The sequence below is a fragment of the Eurytemora carolleeae genome, unplaced genomic scaffold, assembly GCF_000591075.1.
Source record: "Eurytemora carolleeae unplaced genomic scaffold, Eaff_2.0 scaffold546, whole genome shotgun sequence".
Taxonomy (NCBI): Eukaryota; Metazoa; Arthropoda; class Copepoda; order Calanoida; family Temoridae; genus Eurytemora; species Eurytemora carolleeae.
Window position 1 is genome coordinate 2862 of NW_019396717.1, and position 22653 is coordinate 25514.

Below are 22653 nucleotides of genomic sequence, written 5' to 3' on the forward strand. Positions count from 1 at the left end.
ATATTACTTTGAAAGTAATTCTTCAAATGAATGGTCACGTTGACACTACTTATTTAAGGATTTTTTTCCTGGCCTAATATTGAGTTTTACAACATAAACATAAATTTAAATTAAAAATTAATTGATAAGGTTAAAAACAATTCATTATATATCCTCCAGTTTGAAATCTATATTTTTCTTTTACAAGATGTTTTTTTTTTCATAATTGGACGACTTTCTTCATGTCAATCTTTCTAACAATCATTTTATGTATTCATGATGGATGGCCGGATCGTTAAGTAATTCTTGCACTTTTTTTCTTTTTTTTTTAATGCTATACTTGTTTATTATACTTTTGACTTTTAAATATATTTGTTTGATTAAAATGAAAAGAAAAGGGTTGAAAACTATTTAAAATTATAATTTTATCTGTTTATTGTAATTGTGCTGTTACAAAAAAGGCTTTTTCACTTCAGAAAATGCAATATAAATTTTAAAATCAAAGAATATCTGTTTATAAATTATAAAAATAAAAGAATATCTGTTTATAAATTATAAAAATTAAGGAATGTCTGTTTATAAATTATAAAAACAAAAGAATATCTTTTTGTAAATTACAATAATAAAAGAATATCTGTTTATAAATTACAAAAATAAGAGTATATATGTTTAAACATTACAAAAATAAAAGAATGTCTGTTTATAAATTATAAAAATAAAAGAATATCTGTTTATAAATTAGCAGAAACACAAATGGGCTTATAAAATCTAATAAAATATTTATTTTCTAAAACATATAAACTGTACACTGTGCAGGGTGCACACGTATATTATGTGTGTGCAGTATATATTAATATATGTTTGCTAGATTTAAACAAGTTAATAAAACTAGGCTGAAGAAAATACAAGGTGTAGTCCCAGGACTGACTCCGGAAAATCCTAAAAAAACAAAAATAATCAGAAAATGTTTAGTTTTTTTGTCATGAATATCTCACTAAAATAATTTTTGTTCGTAGCATTAAACCACACAAAAAATTTTCAATTCCTAATATTTTGATAAAAATTCAGAACAAAATCGGGTGATATCTCACATTACACTTACAGGCGGCCAGTTCGCTCTTTCAAAGATTGATGAAAACTTTAGTATGTTTGAAGGTTTTTGGAGGGGGGGGGGGAATTTGAAATTAATGATGATTTATTTTCTTTTAAACAAATATTTGAAATTCTTTAGGTAACCTCGATATCATATAAATATATTATATTAATTGAATGAATATGTAATATAAATAAAATTGATACTACTTTTTGTCAGTTTGTTTTATCTTAAGAAAACTTACCTAGTCCAAAATATCCTCTCTGGTACTCCTGGGCGTAGTCTAAAATAAAATTGACCACAGGGTTTATAACATAAAGAAAAAGATGTTAAAATGATAAAAATGTTAAAATTACCTATTTCACGTGTTCTAAACTCAAACTGTTTACTCTCATCAGACCAACCATAGTCATTCTCAACCTAGTATAGTCTTGAATGAATTACTTGTAGAACAAGGTTTAAGAATTTATTACTCTGTTGAATCTAGTTTAAGAAATGTTTACTCTGTAGAACCTAGTTAAAGATTTGTTTACTCTTTAGAATATGGTCTAAGAATTGTTTACTCTGTTAGAACATAGTTTAAGAAATGTTTACGCTGTAGAACCTAGTTTAATGAATGTTAACTCTGTAGAATCTATTATGAGAAACGTTTACTCTATAGAACCTGGTTTAATAATTGTTTACTCTGTAGAACATGGTTTCAGAAATGTTTACTCAATAGAACCTGGTTTAAGAAATGTTTACTCTGTAGAACAGGGTTAAAGTAATGTTTACTCTGTAAGAACCTGGTTTAAGAAATGTTTACTCTGTGGAACAGGGCAAAAGAAATGTTTACTCAATAGAACCTGGTTTAAGAAATGTTTACCCTGTGAAACAGGGTTAAAGAAATGTTTACTCTCTAAGAACCTGATTAAGAATAAAATGTTTATTTCTGCATTTAAAGAATTGTTTACTTATTGATGCAAATTATAAGTTTCGATTGTTGTGATTATTTTGATTTTGCATTTGATTGAAGAGCTGTTTAATTAAAAATATCTTGGTTTTGAATATCCAACCTTTACAAGAACTTCATATCGTGTAGAACGACGAAGGAAGTCAATGGCATGAGTCACTACCCTGAAAGTTTAAGCATATAAAATTTTATTATTTTAGTTAACTATGGTTTACTAGTGGTTGGTTTATATTAGTAAACTAGTTAACTATGGTTTACTAGTGGTTGGTTTATAAACTAGTTAACTATGGTTTACTAGTGGTTGGTTTATATTAGTAAAGTAGTTAACTATGGTTTACTAGTGGTTGGTTTATATTAGTAAACTAGTTAACTATGGTTTACTAGTGGTTGGTTTATTTTAGTAAACTAGTTAACTATGGTTTACTAGTGGTTGGTTTATATTAGTAAAGTAGTTAACTATGGTTTACTAGTGATTGGTTTATATTAGTAAACTAATTAACTATGGTTTACTAGCGGTTGGTTTATTTTAGTAAACTAGTTAACTATGGTTTACTAGTGGTTGGTTTATATTAGTAAACTAGTTAACTATGGTTTACTAGTGGTTTGTTTATACTAGTAAACTAGTTAACTATGGTTTACTAGTGGTTTGTTTATACTAGTAAACTAGTTAACTATGGTTTACTAGTGGTTGGTTTATACTAGTAAACTAGTTAACTATGGTTTTCTAGTGGTTTGTTTATACTAGTAAACTAGTTAACTATGGTTTATCTAACTGGGTTGTTTTTATGATGCGCCATGAACACTAACATACAATAAAACTGTGAAATGATTGTGTGCTTGTTTTCTTAAATATTAATTACATTCTATGGTCTACATATATACGTTAGTATTTTTCTACGGTCTACATGTAGATGTGAGTATTATTCTAAGATCTAAATGAAGACGTTAGTAGTATTATTCTACTGTATACCGGTATTGGTTAGTTTTATTCTTTGGTCTACAGGTATACGTTAATATTGTTTTGCGGTCTACCTGTAGACGTTAGTATTATTCTGTGGTCTACCTGTATACGTTAGTATTATTCTGTGGTCTACCTGTATACGTCAGTATTATTTTACGGTCTACCTGTATACGTTAGTATTATTCTGTGGTTTACCTATATATGTTAGCATTATTCTACGGTATACCTGTAAACGTTTGTATTATTCTACAGTCTACCTGTATACGTTAGCATTATTCTGTGGTCTACCCGTATATGTTAGTATTATTTTACAGTCTACCTGTGGTCTACCTGCAAACGTTAGTATTATTCTACGGTCTACCTGTAGTGTCTACGTTAGTATTATTCTATGGTCTACCTGTATACGTTGGTATTATTCTGTGGTCTACCTGTATACGTTAGTATTATTTTGTGGTCTACCAGTATACGTTAGTATTATTCTACGGTCTACCTGTATACGTTAGTGTTATTCTACAGTCTTCCTGTCTATGTTAGTATCTTTTTGTGGTCTACGTGTATACGGTAGTATTATTCTACGGTCTACCTGTCTACGTTAGTATTATTCTGTGGTCTACCTGTATACGTATGTATTATTCTGTGGTCTACCTGTATACCTGTAGACATTAGTATTATTCTACGGTCTACCTGTATACGTTAGTATTATTCTACGGTCTACCGGTATACGTTAGTATTATTCTGTGGTCTACCTGTCTACGTTAGTATTGTTCTGTGGTCTACCTGTAGATGTTAGTATTATTCTACGGTCTACCTGTATACGTTAGTATTATTCTACGGTCTACCTGTATACGTTAGTATTATTCTACGGTCTACCTGTATACATTAGTATTATTCTGTGGTCTACCTGTATACGTTAGTATTATTCTGTGGTCTACCTGTAGACGTTAGTATTATTCTACGGTCTACCTGTATACGTCAGTATTATTCTGTGGTCTACCTGTATACCTGTAGACAGGGATGTTAACGTTTAAATTTTTCAGAAAAACGATCGTTTCGTTATGAAAACGGCGACGAAAAATCGAAAACGAAGCGATCGTTTTTAAAAACGATAGCTTTTTAAAAAAGTTCGTTTTTTAAAAATGGTCGTTTTTAAAACGATCGTTTTTCAAAACACTCGTTTTTATAAACGATCGGTTTTCAAAACGATCGTTTTTATAAAATTCGTCGTTTCGTTAACGATCGTTAACGACGACCCTTCGTTAACAATCGTTAACGACGGAGATCGTTAACGACAACCCTTCGTTAAAGATCGTTAACGAAGAGAGGAAACCGACCTGAAGGACATCTGTACTTATCATTGAGTAGTTTTTAAGAAAATATTAAGGAGTTTTAACTCCCCCACAACTGTTAAACTTCATGTAAGACGACATTCAATAAAGTTGCATGTAATTTTTTTTCCAAAAACGACCATTTTGATAGAGTTCGTCGTTTCGTTAACGATCGTTAGCGACGACCCTTCGTTAACGATCGTTAACATAATTTTCAATAAAAATTTTTTTCAAAAAGGATCATTTTTTCAAAAACGATCATTTTTTAAAAAACAATCGTATAAAAAACGGTCGCAAATCGTTTTAATAAAAACGACCGTTTTCAAAAACGATCGCTATTCGTTTTCTAAAAGTTCAAAACGAGTGGGTCGTTTTTAAAAACGATCGTTTTTTTCCGAAAACGAAACGATCGTTTTTGAAAACGAAACAAAAAACGATCGTTTAACGATCGTTTTCAAAAACGATTAACAACCCTACCTGTAGACGTTAGTATTATTCTACGGTCTACCTGTATACCTGTATTCGTTAGTATTATTCTACGGTCTACCTGTATACGTTAGTATTATTCTGCGTCTACCTGTCTACGTTAGTATTATTCTGTGGTCTACCTGTAGATGTTAGTATTATTCTACGGTCTACCTGTATACGTTAATATTATTCTACGGTCTACCTGTAGACGTTAGTATTATTCTACGGTCTACCTGTATACGTTAGTATTATTCTACGGTCTACTTGTCTACATTAGTATTATTCTGTGATCTACCTGTATACGTTAGTATTATTCTGTGGTCTACCTGTAGCCGTTAGTATTATTCTACGGTCTACCTTTATACCTCAGTATTATTCTGTGGTCTACCTGTATACGTTAGTATTGAATGCAGCTCCATACTGATCCCTATCCGTAGATTCACGTTTAGCTGGGAAAAGCTGAACTATCCATTTTCTGTCATCTGCCAGTAGATCCTACATTTACCAATATTAAACCAGAAGAAAACCTTTAATCTAATATGACAAAACCTTAGTTCACCACCCTTACCTCATCTTGCACATATTTCACAACATAGCAACGAGAATTTTAGACAAACTGGACAAATAAGAAGGTTTTGAAATGATAAATAGATAGATATGTAGATTTAGGGAAGACATTATAAATACTAGGTTTGGGAAGGATCGGCAGATTATAGATACTAAGGCCAGTGCGTTTGGTAGACACAGAGATATATAAAACATTGGTAGACTTGTAGCTTCCTATATCCTAGGTAGCTTACTATATCCTAGTTAGCTTACTATATCCTAGGTAGCTTACTATATCCTAGGTAGCTTCCTATATCCTAGGTAGCTTACTATATCCTAGGTAGCTTACTATATCCTAGGTAGCTTACTATATCCTAGGTAGCTTACTATATCCTAGGTAGCTTACTATATCCTAGGTAGCTTCCTTTATCCTATAGGTAGCTTACTATATCCTAGGTAGCTTCCTATATCCTAGGTAGCTTACTATATCCTATGTAGCTTACTATATCCTAGGTAGCTTACTATATTATAGGTAGCTTACCTATATCCTAGGTAGCTTACTATATCCTAGGTAGCTTACTATATCCTAGGTAGCTTACTATATCCTAGGTAGCTTACTATATCCTAGGTAGCTTACTATATCCTAGGTAGCTTACTATATCCTAGGTAGCTTCCTATATCCTATGTAGCTTACTATATCCTAGGTAGCTTTCTATATCCTTGGTAGCTTCCTATATATCCTTGGTAGCTTACTATATCCTAGGTAGCTTCCTATATCCTAGGTAGCTTACTATATCCTAGGTAGCTTACTATATCCTAGGTAGCTTACTATATAGCTTACTATATCCTAGGTAGCTTACTATATCCTAGGTAGCTTACTATATCCTAGGTAGCTTACGATATCCTAGGTAGCTTCGCAAATAAGGGAAATTACTTAACTTTGGAAACATGAATGGGAAAGTGGGTATTTATGGGAAAGATTCATAGGGATATATGCCGAAAGGGAATAGAATGGGAAGATGCATAGAAAATTACAAAAAAATTGGAAGATGAAAATGTGAAAATTTGTATTATGGGAAATATGCATGGACACATAAGTATTTGTTGGAAAGATATCTAGAAAGGTAGAGTTGGGAAAGACTTATATAGTTGGGAAAGATGTATAGTAAAGTTCTTGCATTGTTTTGTTTTGGTGTTCTTATTTTGTTCTTGTGTTGTTGTGTTTTGGTGCTGTTATTGTATTCTTGTGTTGTTTTGTTTTTGTGCTGTTATGTTGTTTTTTTCTTGTGTTTTGTGTTTTTTTTGTGCTTTTGTGTTGTTGTGTTGTTTTGTTGTTGTGTTTTTGTGCTGTTGTGTTGTTGTGTTGTTGTATTGTTATATGGTTTACTGCAGAATATTCAATATTTCTGTGTCACACCACAGCAGTGTGTAAATTTTCCAATATTTGAGTTTAAACTTGCATCTGTAGGATCTGCAGTAAAAGCATAAAGAAAAAGTTTATATTTGTCCTTCTTTAATCAAATCTGGTACTTGCTAATCAAAAATTACAAGCCCCTCCCATGCAAAAGGTGAAAAAGGTTTAGCCTCCCCCCCCCCTACCCCTACTGGACAAATTCTCGTTCACACCCAACCTGCCCTGAAGCCGGAAAAAGAATTCTTTTTGACGTCACACTCAACCTTAAAAACAACAACGAAAAGGGCAAAATTTTGTAGCGGCCATATGACGTAAAGTCTAAAGTCCCAAATTGTGAAGCGGCCATATACCGTATACTCTAAAGTCCCAAATTGTGAAGCGGCCATATTCTGTAAAGTCTAAAGTTCCAAATTGTGAAGCGGCCATATACCGTAAAGTCTAAAGTTCCAAATTGTGAAACTACCATATACCGTAAAGTCTAAAGTCACAAATTGTGAAGCGGCCATATACCGTAAAGTCTAGCTATAGTCCCTTTATGAAGATTTAATGAATTTAAGGTCGCATTTAAGGATAATTCATGTACAATGTTTAATACCTTGGTAACATAATTTTATAATTCATGTATACCTTACTCCTGTATCTGATTTGAACATTAGAAAGAGTACTAAAGGATTTAACGGTGAAAACGAGCTCATAGCTTGTAGCGAAGAGAGACTCCGGGGTGCTGTTGATGGTGGGAGGCTCAGGTCGACCAGTTAGCTCAATATCCTTCTCAGTGATTCCTTAAAAATGAATTAAATGCCGTGGTCAGCATATATATCAATACCATATCGTTTACTGTAATGAGTTTGTTTTAAAACTTAATAACTGAAAAAATCTCAAAAACTGAAAAGGGTCAACTCAGACTAAAACATATTTTTAAAAAAAATGTGGAACTAACATCTACTTTATTTACTCTATAAAGTTTGGTCCAAATCATCAACACAAAATTTTAAAATAATGATGTAATATAGAGGCTGACATATATTTAAATAAAATGCTACGTAATAAAGAGTGGTCGGTGCATAGATTAATTAAAATAACAGATAGAACACTAGATCTCGTTTTTTCAAAATTTGGATGAAACTCGTGCGCAATAAACCTGAGGCAGAAGCCCAGAGGAGTTTCGCGCGGTCGGCATAGAACAGACTCTCTCTATATTGGAATATTTTACCATTTATGTAACCGACACTGTATTAATATTGCAGACCAGCTGTATTAGATACATCTTATCGTAGAAAGTTCATAACATCACCATATTGTTGTGTATTTTATCAAATTTTCTAACCTAACTCATTGTTGGCCTCACAAGTAAAGTTTGAAGTAAGATCAAGTTTAGTGACGGAGCGAAGACGAAGGAAATGCCGCGAACCCTCACTACTCATCAAGTGGTTTTCATCCGGGGTTAGAATCTCAGCTGGCCGATCAACTTAACAAGTATTTTCAGATTTATTATTCCAGGATTTAACCAGAGTTGGCAACTTTTCAAATTTAGATGGGGCCTAGCTAAAAAGCACGATTTTATTTATTAAAACATTGCTGGAGTTCAAAAGCATGCTTTGAGAGTTAAAAATGTTGACCTCAGATATTATCTAAAATTCCATTTTAAGTGACATAATTTTGCCATTAAAAACTGTAATTCTTGTTAAGGTGAACATTATCTTTATTTTTTTACCTGTTCTTCTGTACCAGTTGAGAACAGGTTGGGGATATCCATCAATTGTACATTCAAATTCAACCTTCACGCCGATTTATTTAACTTAAGAAACTAATCGTTTCAGAGCTGAACACTTTAGAATAGGATACCTTCAATACAAATCACCAAATCTGAAAATCCGCTTTGGACACTTTTGATTTCTGCTTTATCCGCTATTTTTTCCTCTTTTTGGATATCCCAACTAGATTCCAGATAAAAACCAAAGACTAAAATAATTTTTCAGATTAAGAAAAAGCGCAGATCAAGGATTAATCTCTAAAGTTTTCTGCCCAGCATAAATTTTTTCTTTCTTCAAAAAAATACCCGCCTTACTCCCTTCTTTCTCTGTTTTGACCCCTGAGTATTAATTTACATATCTGTATTGCCCCTTGCTTCTAAGTAAAATAAACCTCCACCCTCTATCCTGTATTGCCCCTGACTACAGTATAATATTTTTCCTTCCCCCCCCCCCCATGCATCTCTGTTGCCCCTGCATCACCCTATCCCTAAATTAACCCTGACTGCGGAATGAAAATCCCCCCCCCCCCTATATATCTATATAACCCCTAACTGCTATGTAATTTGCCCCCCTTGTATCTCTATATATATAACACCTAACTGCGAAGTAAGATGCCCCCTTTCAACTCTATATAACCCCTAACTGCTAAATAAGATGCCCCCCTTGTATCTCTGTATAACCCCTGACTACAGACTAAGTAAGATGATATGCTATGTTAAAGTACTGAGCCCTGTAAAGTGAGGATCCCTAATTAAAGTTTTAAATCCTTCCTTAGCTCCAACTCCTGAGTATATCCTAGACTGGAGAGGTTGAACTCGAGGTAGATAGTTGATATGTATATATATAGATATATAATCAGTATCTACACTGTTAGTTGCTTCACACATATATTCTCCTTTATCACGGGGGGAAACCTTAACAAGCGTTAACTAACAAATAAACAATTCCTTCACAATGCTAAAGGGACTGTAGGCGTAATTTCATGGGACTCTCCATGCAAAAATAGCAAGACCCGATTCACAACAAGGCCCTTGAAACCTTTTACATTTATTAAGGTTGACAGACTTATTCTCATAAATCTACGACACGTTGAACACTTTGTTCGCGAGCTGTTTTAAATTTAAAAATATGAATATGTACTTTTACAAATTGAAAGAGAAACAAATATTTTCTTTCTATTGTTTGGAAACCGTTTTTATGCAAAATATTCGATAAGGTCAAGGAATACAAGTTACTCACCAGCCGAGTTAATTTCAGACTGTACGTGGTTTAATTTACTTTTACTGAAGGATCAGAGGTGCGTGATTGTGTAACTTAAAATTACGCTTACAGACCCTTTAAGGAACAGTTGAATTTTCTTCCTTTTCGAACATCTTAACTTAAACATGATTTTTATTTTTTTACCAAATCTTGGTTGTTTCAATATAAATCTTTTGTTGTGAAAATAGATTAAAGAAAAACTTAAGAAAACAATTTAAGCAAACTCAAACTTGACCCCTTTGTGAACAAAAACTATAAATTGTTAAGTCGTTTACGAGTAAAAAGGTTTTTAGACCTTGAAACGTGTTCTCCCCTCTGAGAGGGAGGTATTTCTGAAAATTATCTGCTCCTCCCGAAACCTTGAAACGTGTTCTCCCCTCTGAGAGGAAGGTATTTCTGAAAAGTATCTGCTCCTCCCGAAACCTTGAAACGTGTTCTCCCCTCTGAGAGGGCTAGGTATTTCTGAAAATTATCTGCTCCTCCCGAAACCTTGAAACGTGTTCTCCCCTCTGAGAGGGAGGTATTTCTGAAAATTATGTGCTCCTCCCGAAACCTTGAAATAATACCTTAAACAGTGCTAAATATCTTGGATCGTTCTGAGTATGAAGTTCATGCAAGAGACCTCGTTCTTGCTTCTTCCACTTTATAACAGGCCTGAATATCATTCAAATTCAGAATACGGAAGTCTTGTAATGAAAATCAAATAAACCTGTAAAGGGACTGGAAAGGAAAAATGAAAGGGGGAATAGACTGAAAGCTAATCCCTTTATTTCTAAAATTATTATTTTATAACTTTATTTTTATTTTTAATAGATATAATTGATAATATTATTTACAAGTGCGTATTACGTCACCAGAACTCCCATCAATGGTAGTGCAGTATGGTGGTCACGTGTCTCTGTCTGTATCACGTGACCAGTATACTGCACTCTCATTAGTGTGAGTTCTTGTGAAGTAATATGGACTTATAAATAATATTATCAATTTTATCTAATAAAAATAGAAATATAAATTTTGAAATAATAATTGGAGAAGACCTAAGTTACTTTTACTAATTCATTTATTAAAATATTTAACTCGAACATTCTTAAAGTTCAAAACTCTATTTTTTATTTTTTTTTCTACCGAAAATGATATCTTCAAGTAACTTTGAGAAAAATAACATTGTGATTTCTTTCAAATATTTTGTTTTCAATTGTCAGTTACACATATATGTACATGTAACATAAACATGATATATTTTAACTGAAAGTCTATTATGCAAGATAAAAATTGAAAGTTCAGAAAACTTTTAATGAAATTTATTTCCTCAAACATATATACGATTTAATTTCATAACTTTTGTTATTTATTCTGTTTCTACAGACCTTGTTAAAAACTAACCTGGGATCTACTTCTATTGTCCAGACTTCCCGGATATCATCTCCCTGGTTTAAAGCTTACCTGGGATCTCCGTCTGCTGCACAGACTTCCCAGATATCTTCTCCCTGGTTTTAAACTAACCTGGGATCTCCGTCTTCTGTACAGGCTACCCGGATATCTTCTTCCTGGTTTGAAATTAACCTGGCATCTTCGTCTACTGTAAAGGCTACCCGGATATCTTCTCCCTGGTATAAAACTAACCTAGAATCTCTTTTAACTATACACGCTACCTGGATATCTTCTCCGTGGTTTAAAACTAACCTGGGATCTCCTTCTACTATTCTGGCTACCCGGATATCTTCTCCCTGGTTGAAAACTAAGCTGGGATCTCCATCTACTGTACAGGCTACCCGGATATCTTCTCGCTGGTTTAAAACTAATCTGGTATATCCGTATACTGTCCAGGCATCCTGGATATCTTCTTCCTGGTTTAAAACTAAGCTGGGATCTTAGTCTATTGTACAGGATACTTGGATATCTTTTCCTTGGTATAAAACTAACCTAGAATCTCTTTTGACTAAACACGCTTCCTGGATATCTTCTCCGGGCCGTGGTTTGAAACTAACATGGGATCTCCTTCTACTGTTCAGACTACCCGTATATCTTCTCCCTGGTTGAAAACTAACCTGGGATCTCCGTCTGCTTTAAAGGCTACATGGATATCTTCTTCCTTGTTTAAAACTAACCTGGGATCTCCATCTGCTGTACAGGCTACCCGGATATCTTCTCCCTGGTTTGAAACTAACCTGGGATCTCCGTCTGCTGTACAGGCTACCCGGATATCTTCTCCCTGGTTAGCGAATATATTTGCTCCAGGATGAGGGTGGGATATAGTTGGTGGCTGGAGAACTCTGAACAGATTAGGATTGAAGACTCCGTGGCATTAGAAAGAGAAATAAAATTATACAAATCCATACTGTAACCCATTTATTGTATTTCAGATTCTCCTAGAACAGACTAGTGCAGAGAAACTTTATATTATCTACGATCATAGGACATAAATTATACTCAAGATTCAAAGCCTTTGAAACCCTAGGATTTTGAAAATTCTCAATGATATTTTATGACACAGGATTTAATTAATCTTCTTGATGGTGTATGCAGTGTATTTATAAAGATATTCAATGTGATAAGAAATAAGGAGGGATATAATCCAACCTGAGAAAATGAGTTATATCACGTGGCTGGCCCTGCCACTCTATCTCACATGTATAGTTCCCTAAAAAATTATGGTATTTTACATAAACTAGGTACTTTCATATTTTCAGTGGCCACATTATTTTTCATTCTTATTTCGACTCAAACACTTAAACACTACTTTATTATCCCGGCAATGTCTCCATATGATTAATTGTCCATGAAAAGGGAAATTTGTTTATTTTCAGGTTTTTAAAGGAAGATTTTGAAGTGGCTAAATGGAATATAAAAATTCCCATATGTACTTTGGCAATGGGTTAAGAACTTGAGATTTTACAATTTGAGATTGAATTACGATTTTCATTTGTGCTTACTTTGTTACAAAGGAATTGAGTCTTTGCCACAAACTCTGATGTTCTTAAACCTATATCTTTGTAACACAGTATTTTAGACCTTAGATATTTCAAACTATGAATTCTATGAGATCAAATAATCAAAGTTTGAAATCTCAATAGTGTACACCATCGGGTTGCAAAAATATAGAGATTAGAAAATTGAGTTTGTGGCAAAGACTCAATTCCTTAACCTAAAAAAGATTTCAAAATCACTAAATAAGTTATAATTCCGCCTCAATCTCAAAATAACCTGCTTTAACCCTTGATAAAGTACATAAATAATTAATATTTGTTTTTTAAAAATGAAGATTTAAATGTTTGATGTATTTAGTATTTGTATAACTAGTATATTCAAATTGCTTTATTAATTGTATGCAGTGGACCTGGTCCTTGAATTAGCGGAAGTACGGAATTGAAGAAAAGCTTATTTAACATCATTCATTGTACAAAATGAACCCTGTGAGCATGTGTAGCAAATCCAATTTCAATCCAAATGATCAATTTTTATGTTATGTTAAAGATCCAAAATAGCTACTTTAATCTAAAAGATTATTTGATAAAAATGTAAGATGGCTACTTGTAGTATTCAAGATGGCTACTTGTAGTATCCAAGATGGCTACTTGTAGTATCCAAGATGGCTACTTGTAGTATCCAAGATGGCTACTTGAATCTAGAAGAACAATTGTAGTATCCAAGATGGCTAATTTAATTTAGAAAATTCAACTAATAAAAGACAAAGCTTGAATCCAGAAGATGAGCTGCTAATAATCTAAGATGGCTATACCTGCATCTAGAAGCTGGAGATTTTGTATTTCTAAATTGTTTGGTGAGAAGTTGGTCTCTACCAGGTTCATTCGAGCATCCTTCCTCACCTTAATATAACAAAATGCTTTCTTCAAAAGAAAATTACATTACTTACATTAAAAAGTAGTTAAATATATTTTTATCACTTTTTACACTAACAGCTGCATTATATCATTTCTTTACATAGTACTTCTTCATAGTAATTATGCGCCAGTTTGAATTGTCAAAATCAAGAATTAGTTGACAGGAGTATTAATGGAAAGGAATTGAGTCTTTGCCACAAACTATTCATCCCTATTTCTGCGCAACCTTAACGGATAAACCTTTGATATTTCTATTTTCTCTAAAAGAATTCATAGTTTGAAATATCTATTGTTGTTGTTAAGATAAAGGGTTTTGAAAATCAGAGTTTGTGGTGAAGACTCAATTACTTTCCTTCTTGAAAAGTTCAAAGATTTATCATCAATATTTTGTTTTCATTTTTAAAATCAAAATTGTTTTGAAATTTTGAATATTCGAAATTTACAATTGGGCTGTTTTATCAAAATCATTATTTATCCTGGTGGTTTTAAAAACATAATAATTCTGTAGGAGACTTTCTGAGAATTGGGTCTAAGTTATGAAAGCATATTCTCTGTATGACTGAATCCAATAAATGTGCTGATATGAAAGGATAAGGGACAGAATGAGAAATTGAGTTGCTAAAGAATAAAGGATTTGAATAGTTATTGTTCCTGAGTTCGAACCTCAGGATATTGAAGGTTCCGACTCCGTACTAAGGATTGATAGTAGCAGCAAGATTCAACCCTGCTTCATTTATCATTTCTAGCTTTTCTATAGAACATTGATATTGGAAAGAAGAGAGTGTACATAGGGCTGGGCGTCGTAATTTAAAAAATATTTTTTGAAAAAAAACCCCATTAACCCTAAAAATGTATGGGGATGTTGATAATATTTACGGTTATATACCAAAGAACTAAATAAAATACAATTTCTTTACTTAAGTTGGTAAAAAAAGTAATTAAAAACTAAATAAAAGGCGCTTTGGTTCAAGGTGGGAGGAAGAATGACTACCTTGTCAGCTCCTGCTGATATAACTCTCTCCCCCCGCCTCCAAACTATAGTATTAATACCTTGACAGCTCCTGCTGATTTAACTCTCTCCCCCTGCCTCCAGACTATAGTATTAATACCTTGACAGCTCCTGCTGATATAACTATCTCCCCCTGTCTCCAGACTAATGTATTAATACCTTGACAGCTCCTGCTGATATAACTATCTCCCCTGCCTCCAGACTATAGTATTAATACCTTGACAGCTCCTGCTGATATAACTCTCTCCTCCTGCCTCCAGACTATGGTATTAATACCTTGACAGCTCCTGCTAATATAACTCCCTCCTCCTGCTTCCAGACTATGGTATTAATACCTTGACAGCTTCTGCTGATATAACTCTCTCCCCCTGCCTCCAGATTATAGTATTAACACCTTGACAGCTCCTGTTGATATAACTCTCTCCCCCTGCCTCCAGACTATAGTATTAATACCTTGACAGCTCCTGCTAATATAACTCTCTCCCCCTGTACCAGGCTATAGTATTAATACCTTGACAACTCCTGCTGATATAACTCTCTCCCCCTGTACCAGACTATAGTATTAATACCTTGACAACTCCTGCTGATATAACTCTCTCCCCCTGCCTCCAAACTATGGTATTGTTACCTTGACAACTCCTGCTAATATAACTCTCTCCCCCTGCCTCCAGACTATAGTATTAATACCTTGACAGCTCCTGCGGATATAACTCTCTCCCCCTGCCTCCAGACTATGGTATTGTCTCCCAGATTCTCCACTTCACACTCCAGAATCACACTCGTCCCCTTCATCAAAATAAATCTTTAATCCTGATAATCCTGACTATATCCAACCCCTAATTAGACCCCCCCCCCTTTAGCGACGCATACGCCAAACCTGGAATGTAGAAAAAATTAAGTCCATCCAAAAAAAATCCCGCAAAGTCCACCCTCTTGCTAGATAGAGTCAGATCTAAAAAACAAAAAGCATTTCTCCAAGATACGAATAAACTCAGTTTTACTGTGGCTTGAGTGTAAAACAATTCAAGACAATCCAAATTTATGTTTTTTTTTAACATTTATAAAATAATTGCTACCTTTGGTCGCTCAAAGACCCGGCCACTAGTTCGGAAAACAGGTTCCATGGTTCTAGGATCAGGGTATAGACCTAAACAGAAATAGGTTCTAGGATCAAGGTATAGACCTTAACAGTGATAGGTTTAAGAATCATGGTATAGACCTAAGCAGAAATAGATTCAAGGATCAAGGTATAGACCTAAACAGAGAGAGGTTCTAGGTTCATAATATAGACCTAAAACAGATATATGGTTCTAGGATCAAGGTATACACATACACCTCTATACAGATCAAGGTTTAGGGATCAGGATATAGACCTCTTCAGAGATAGGTTCTAGGATCAAGGTATAGACCTAAACAGAGATAGGTTCTAGGATCAAGGTATAGACCTAAACAGAGATGGGTTCTAGGATCAAGGTATAGACCTAAACAGTGATAGGTTCTAGGATCAGGGTATAGACCTAAACAGTGATAGGTTCTAGGATCAAGGTATAGACCTAAACAGTGATAGGTTTATAGGATCAACGAATAGACCTAAACAGAAGTAGATTCATGGAACAGGATCAGGGTACACTATTTAATAGAGTTAGGAACAGGGTACACTATTCAATAGAATTATGAACAGGGTACACTATTTAATAGAATCAGGATCAGGGTACACTATTTAATAGAGTTAGGATCAGGGTACACTATTCCATAGAGTTAGGAAGAGGGTACACTATTAAATAGAGTTAGAATCAGAGTACATTATTCGATAGAGTTAGGATCAGGGTACACTATTTAATAGAGTTAGAATCAGCGTACACTATTTAATAGAGTTAGGATCAGGGTACATAATTTAATAGAATTAGGAATATTGTACACTATTTAATAGAGTTAGGATCAGGGTACACTATTTAATAGAGTTAGGAATAGGGTACACTATTCAATAGAGTTAGGAATAGGGTACACTATTTAATAGAGTTAGGAATAGGGTACACTATTTAATAGAATTAGGAATAGTGTACACTATTCAATAGAGTTAGGAATAGGGTACACTATTTAATAGAATTAGGAATCTATTAGAGTTAGGGCTGTATAAGTCTAAAACAGAGTTTGATGAGAGAATAATCTTGAACAGATTTAGAATAAAAGTACAATTATAAAAATAGTTTCTAAACACAGAACAGAATTAGGAACAGAGTAAAGTTCTAAATAAAATTAGGATCGGTGTAAGCCTAAATCAGAATTAGTCCGGGGCCCACTCTAAAACAGAACTATCATGGCTAGGAACAAACTAAAACAAAGTTAGGATATTGGAAAAAGAATTAAAATCCCATAGTTATACTCCATTCCCTTCCAAAGAAAATGTTCATTTAAAATCCTTCTCCTCCCCCCTCTCTCATCTACCCGGCCTTCTCCTCCCTCCTATTTTCTTCCTATTTTCATCTCTTTATCAACTCTCTCTTCCTTAATTTGTCCCGTAGTGCACTTAAATACTCTGTAATGTTTAAACTTCTCCATAACTTCTCATTCTTTTCTTAACCAGTTAGGGGTTAGTTCATTTTTCCTCTATTTACAATACTCTGTACAGTAGTTACAGTCTACAGAATTCTTTAAGGTTTCACAGTTTCTTACTTTAAATTCCATTTATCCTTAGTTCTATTGGTCCTAAGTTTTTTAATTCTTCTAATACTTATTTAATATCTTTGATTCGATTATTTTTTTTATCTTCTATATAATAAAGCTCTTCGCCCATATATTTGTATATTTGTTTATATATAGATATCCTGTAGCGATAGCTCGCCAAACGGCAGGCCACCAAATTGGCTGAAATTTTTTGAGAGAACCCAGGAATTTTTTTTCAAAATTCAAATTTTTTTCCTACAATATTCAATTTTTAATAAGATTCTACGGTTAAAGCCGGGCACTTCTGTTAGTATTCAATATAAAGGTTGGATCTAGTTTTAACATTTGAGTAAGACTTAAAGAAATAGAATTAGTGTTTAATAAGGTTTATGTTTATTAAAGGGTTTAGCACTAGTTTTAGTTAAGGTTTATGTTCATTTTAGGGTTTAAAGTAAGTTTGAATTAAGGTCTTTAATCATTTAAAGGGTTAGAATTAGTTTTAATTTAGATTTTGGCCCTTTAAAAGGTTTAGACACATCAAAATAATTTTATTTAAGGTTTAAATGTATTTAAAGATTCAGAAATATTTAAAGGTTCAGAATTCAGAATTTATTGAAAGGTTCGGGAATCAGAATTAGATTCATATTTATTTAAAGATTCAGAATTAGTCTTATTTAAGGTTTATATTTATTTAAAACTACAGACTCAGGTTTATTTAAGGTTTAAAGATACAGACTTAGTTTTACATAAGGTTTACATCTCTATTTAAAGATTCAGAGTTATTTTTTTAAGGTCTATATCTCTATTTAAAGATTTAGAAAAGGTTTTATTTAAGGTTATAATTTATTAAAAGGTTCAGAATTATTTTTATTTCAGGTTTGAATTTATTTAAAGGTTCAGAATACATTTGTGTGTACTATGTGCTGTGTAGGATTCTGTATATGTTTAGAACTATGAGAAGAGGTTTACAATGATATATAATTTATATAACGACATAGTTCAAGAAGAAAGGATACTACAATCCTTCTGTGTATATAATACAGTACTGTAGAGATACGTAGAGATACTCTGAGCCAAAACTTAAGACAGTGTATCTTAATGAAACCCAGTATCGTAAACCCAGTTTATAAATGTAAGGTTGGCAACGTTTAAGAAACCATCTGTTTGTATGGGTATGGTCGTCTATATCCTCTTTTTATTCACTTTTTCTTAAATCAAAATCTACACAAAGGGGTTCTTTAAACTTATTTAAATTTCAGGCTCGGAGAATGGATGAAACAATTATCATTACTATTTTTAAGAGAAGATTTAAACCTTTAACTTAATACCTCCATTTAAGGTTCGATCTAACCTATGTGAGTAGAGTTTGATAAAAAAATAAAAACTAAAATTGAAACGCATTGGAATGGATCTTATTTTTATCTGTTTAAGATTTAAATATTAAATTCATTTAACCAAGAAGGTTTTGCAACTATAACTCGACTCCAACTAAAAGTTCCAGCCTCTTATGATATAATAAATCATGATTGAATTCGATTTATTCTATTGAAAAGATATAGAATATGCTTTGAAGTATAAACTTTATCTTCAGATTAAATATCAGACTTTAGAATTATGAAGAAAATTATATGATCGGTCTGCTAAGAATTGCATTTACTGGAAAACGATTAAGCAATATCATTTTTCCGCTTTTCAATTAAAATATGAACTGCTGAGTTTGAAACTTGAATCATGAATTTAAATACGAGAGCTAAATAATAAAAATAAAGATAATTTTCCAATTTGTTTATCAGCATGAAGAAACTTTTTATGCCATAACGTTAGGTTAAGAAAATGCATACAATGCTAGAAAAACATTGTTTACGTTAAAGTATTATATTTGGCGTAAATTAAGTAGAAATATATAATCTAATAATTTGTTTATTTGTTTTTGTGTGTGTACAGTACAACATGTTGTATCCCCCCCTGGTTCTGTATAATATTAGATATTGTCAATTTATTTTTATCTTATTTTCATCTTTTTATTCTCGGTCCAGTTCTCTCTTTCAAGATGGAGGGAAGTTAGATTAGATCCATTGATTTATTCTTCTACAAGTTTTCAGACTTAGGTCAGACTTATCATCGAATTGTTTGCAGTTAACAAAAAAGGCGTAAATATGATGCAATGAGATAGGAGGGAGAGGGGAGGGGGGTTTGTTGAAAGGTTTTATGTTGATGTTGATGATCAAACTAGATTTTCTAAAGACCCAATGATTTGAAAAGACCGTATTTTATACAAAGATATAATGACAAAAAAGACCTGATAACAAGAACGTGACAACTTGCGTGATTTATCTCACAAATATCGTTTTTCTCTTAACAATTAATTCAATTCTATCATTTTATTCTATAATGACACCAAAAAAAAGTGTTAAAAAACATTATCCATTTTCTTAACTTTGTGTTTGTGCAAATATGATTTTTTTTATAAATATAAATATATAAAAATAAAAATTTTAGAGAAATTTCAGTGTTAGACTGCACATCTCACAAGCTTATTTTATTCCTTTAGTGCACTTACTTGATCCCAGAGGTTTAAAGAGACATTTCCCCAAGATGATGAAGAAAACAACTCTACTCATGATATTCTACAATTCAATATATTCTGCAGATTGTCCCATTATATTATTCAGTTCCAAGTCATCAAAGGACCAAACTTAACGAATAATGAGAAATAGTTGAAATATTAAAAGTTTAACCACGTCTCTGAACTTGAATCGACTCAACTCAATAGAAGTGGTTCAACTTATTCTACAAAGTGGAACTGCTTCTTATTATTTATAAAATTTGGCACCTGTAGACATCTTAGATTTAAAAGAAACACTAATGCAGTACAGATTGTTTACAAATTAAACTAGCAGCATACGTCAGAGTAAAATGTCTGTCTAGAAACGTGTATTGTTCAAATATATTTTATTTAAAATTTTTGTCCAGAAATAGTTTCCAATTTAATAAATGGATGCTTCTAATACATTTTCTTTTTTACAGTGTGTACACATGAACACTTCTTTACAGTGTGTACACATGAACACTTATTTACAGTGTGTACACATGAACACTTCTTTACAGTGTGTACACATGAACACTTCTTCTTAAATAATTTCATAAAAATAATGCTGTTTTTCTGTTATGCATGTTTTTATGTCCGTCACAAATGCTAGTCTGAGTCTAACCAAGATATATTGTCTGTAAGCAAGGTTATCTTGTCTGTGGGGAAGTTATCTTGTCTGTGACCAAGGTTATCTTGTCCGTAAGCAAAGTATCTTGTCTGTAAGCAATATGTTTTTTTCTGTAAGCAAGGGTATCTTGTCAGAAGCAGGGTTATCTTGTCTGTAAGCAGGGTTATCTTGTCTGTGACCAAGGTTATCTTGTCTGTAAGCAAGGTTATCTTGTCTGTAGGCAAGATTATCTTGTCTGTAAGCAAGGTTATCTTGTCTGTAAGCAAGGTTATCTTGTCTGTAAGCAAGGTATCTTGTCTGTAAGAAAGGTTATCTTGTCTGTAAGCAAGGTTATCTTGTCTGTAAGCAAGGTATCTTGTCTGTAAGCAAGGCATCTTGTCTGTAAGCAAGGTATCTTGTCTGTAAGCAAGGTATCTTATCTGTGACCAAGGTTATCTTGTCTGTAAGCAAGGTATCTTGTCTGTAGGCAAGATTATCTTGTCTGCAAGCAAGGTTATCTTGTCTGAAAGCAAGGTTATCTTGTCTGTAAGTAAGGTATCTTGTCTGTAAGCAAAGTGTCTTTTCTGTAAGCAAAGTTATCTTGTCTGTAGGCAAGATTATCTTGTCTGTAAGCAAGGTATCTTATCTGTAAGCAAGGTTATCTTGTCTGTAGGCAAGATTATCTTGTCTGTAAGCAAGGTATCTTGTCTGTAAGCAAGGTATCTTGTCTGTAAGCAAGGTATCTTGTCTGTAAGCAAAGTGTCTTGTCTGTAAGCAAGGTATCTTGTCTGTAAACAAGGTATCTTGTCTGTAAGCAAGGTATCTTGTCTGTGACCAAGGTTATCTTGTCTGCAAGCAAGGTTATTTTGTCTTCCAGAAAAGTGATCTCGTTGAAAATTTCCGCACGGAACATTGAAATAACATGATGAACTTTCAAATTGCATAGCGAACCTTAAATTTTTTTTTTTGATTTTGCACAATAAGAATAAATTCAAATATTCTGAAATAAAAAAAAAAGAAATGAGAAGATAATTCCAGAAATATCCTAAGAAATCCTGTTTGTCGAATATCTAAAGCAACAAAAACAGGTTCGTTCACATTTTCATAAAAGAACTTTTCACAGAGCAGAATTGAGTCGAAATCAAATGGATATAAGCAAAAAATAAGCGTTAGAGAAAAAGGTCACGTGGAGTTAGTGGAATGATTCTAAAAGTGTTATGGATAAAGTGCGTATGAAAATGGTCTAAATGGTTCCAACCAAATAAAAATGGTTCAAGTGTTTTTTTTATTTTTTAAAAAATAATTCGACGATTTAAGAACGTTGTTGATTTTAGAAGAATTCAAATGATCTAAAAATGCAAATTGTTTTTAAAGAATGCCAATAATTTAAACGCAAATCTACCATGAAGCTAATAATTCTGCCTTTATTATGTAATAAATTGGTTCAGAAGCTTGTAATTGTTGCAATAAGATCATCATGACATCAATCTATATAAGCTGATAGAACAATATATATAAGGTTTGGTTAATAGCCAGCTCCTCTGGTTCTCTCTCTCCGGTAACTCCGAGCACTCAGAGTAAACTAAACTTCGGAGAATTGTTTCTCTCCGAACCCCCGATACCATCCTCTCTCCAACCATCCGTTCTCATCCGGGGTTTCAAGGCCTATTTCCGGTTTAACGGATAGTTTCCGGTCTTTAGAGATTTTAATAGTTAGAAGAAAGATATCGTAAGGATAAAATTAACCCTTTTTCTCATAAACAAACTACATTTTCACACTCTAGAGATTTTTCTTTAATATCAGCTGTATAAATAACAAAATAAATTTAGTCCAAATAATTCTAATTATAAAGAACAAAACCAGAAACAAGAAAATAATGGAGTAATTCTTTATAAAAGACAGTGTTAGAAATAATACATTAAAGCTAAAGGATTCTTTATCGGAGTGTCAGAACAGAAAAGCACAAGTTAACTAATTCTTTATTAGAGGTTAATTTCGGAAAAGAATAAGGTTAACTAAATCTTTATTCAACAGTGGCATAGTACCAGAGTACCAGAAATGAAAACCAAGTTAACTGATGAATCTTTATTCAACAGTGGTATCAGAAACCAGAATATCATGTTATTTGAATCTTTATTGAACAGTGGTATCAGAAACCAGAATATCTAATACCAGAATAGTTAACTGA

At 32.9% G+C, this 22653-nt stretch overlaps 1 protein-coding gene across 3 annotated transcripts; it reads right to left on the minus strand.

Moving 5' to 3' along the window:
* Positions 1 to 733: 733 nt before the first annotated feature.
* LOC111707738 (limbic system-associated membrane protein) lies at positions 734 to 19914 on the minus strand. Of its 3 annotated transcripts, none has more exons than XM_023480876.1 (16): positions 19828 to 19914; positions 15680 to 15750; positions 15291 to 15389; positions 13492 to 13579; positions 12333 to 12393; positions 11921 to 12025; positions 10319 to 10406; positions 9263 to 9406; positions 8453 to 8516; positions 8066 to 8206; positions 7366 to 7520; positions 5167 to 5273; positions 2128 to 2188; positions 1429 to 1492; positions 1317 to 1355; positions 734 to 918 (listed from the first exon to the last, which is right to left on the minus strand). In XM_023480876.1, the coding sequence occupies exons 1-16, from the start codon at positions 19886 to 19888 to the stop codon at positions 830 to 832; spliced, it is 1437 nt and encodes a 478-aa protein (XP_023336644.1). In that variant the 5' UTR covers positions 19889 to 19914; the 3' UTR covers positions 734 to 829. The 3 variants fall into 3 exon arrangements, with proteins under 3 accessions (XP_023336644.1, XP_023336645.1, XP_023336646.1); XM_023480877.1 differs by having other exon boundaries at positions 15680 to 16120; positions 19828 to 19889; XM_023480878.1 differs by lacking the exons at positions 15680 to 15750; positions 19828 to 19914 and adding an exon at positions 15481 to 15549.
* Between the last annotated feature and the right edge of the window lie 2739 nt (positions 19915 to 22653).

What these genes read in the sequence shown, in the direction of transcription:
- LOC111707738 (XM_023480876.1), bottom strand. Translation starts at nt 19,888, where the DNA reads ATGAGTAGAGTTGTTTTCTTCATCATCTTGGGGAAATGTCTCTTTAAA. An exon ending in TATCCGCAGGAGCTGTCAAG is followed by an intron (nt 13,580 to 15,290) that starts GTATTAATACTA and finishes TGTTATATTAAG; the next exon opens with GTGAGGAAGGATGCTCGAAT. An exon ending in GATATGAAGTTCTTGTAAAG is followed by an intron (nt 1,493 to 2,127) that starts GTTGGATATTCA and finishes AGACTATACTAG; the next exon opens with GTTGAGAATGACTATGGTTG.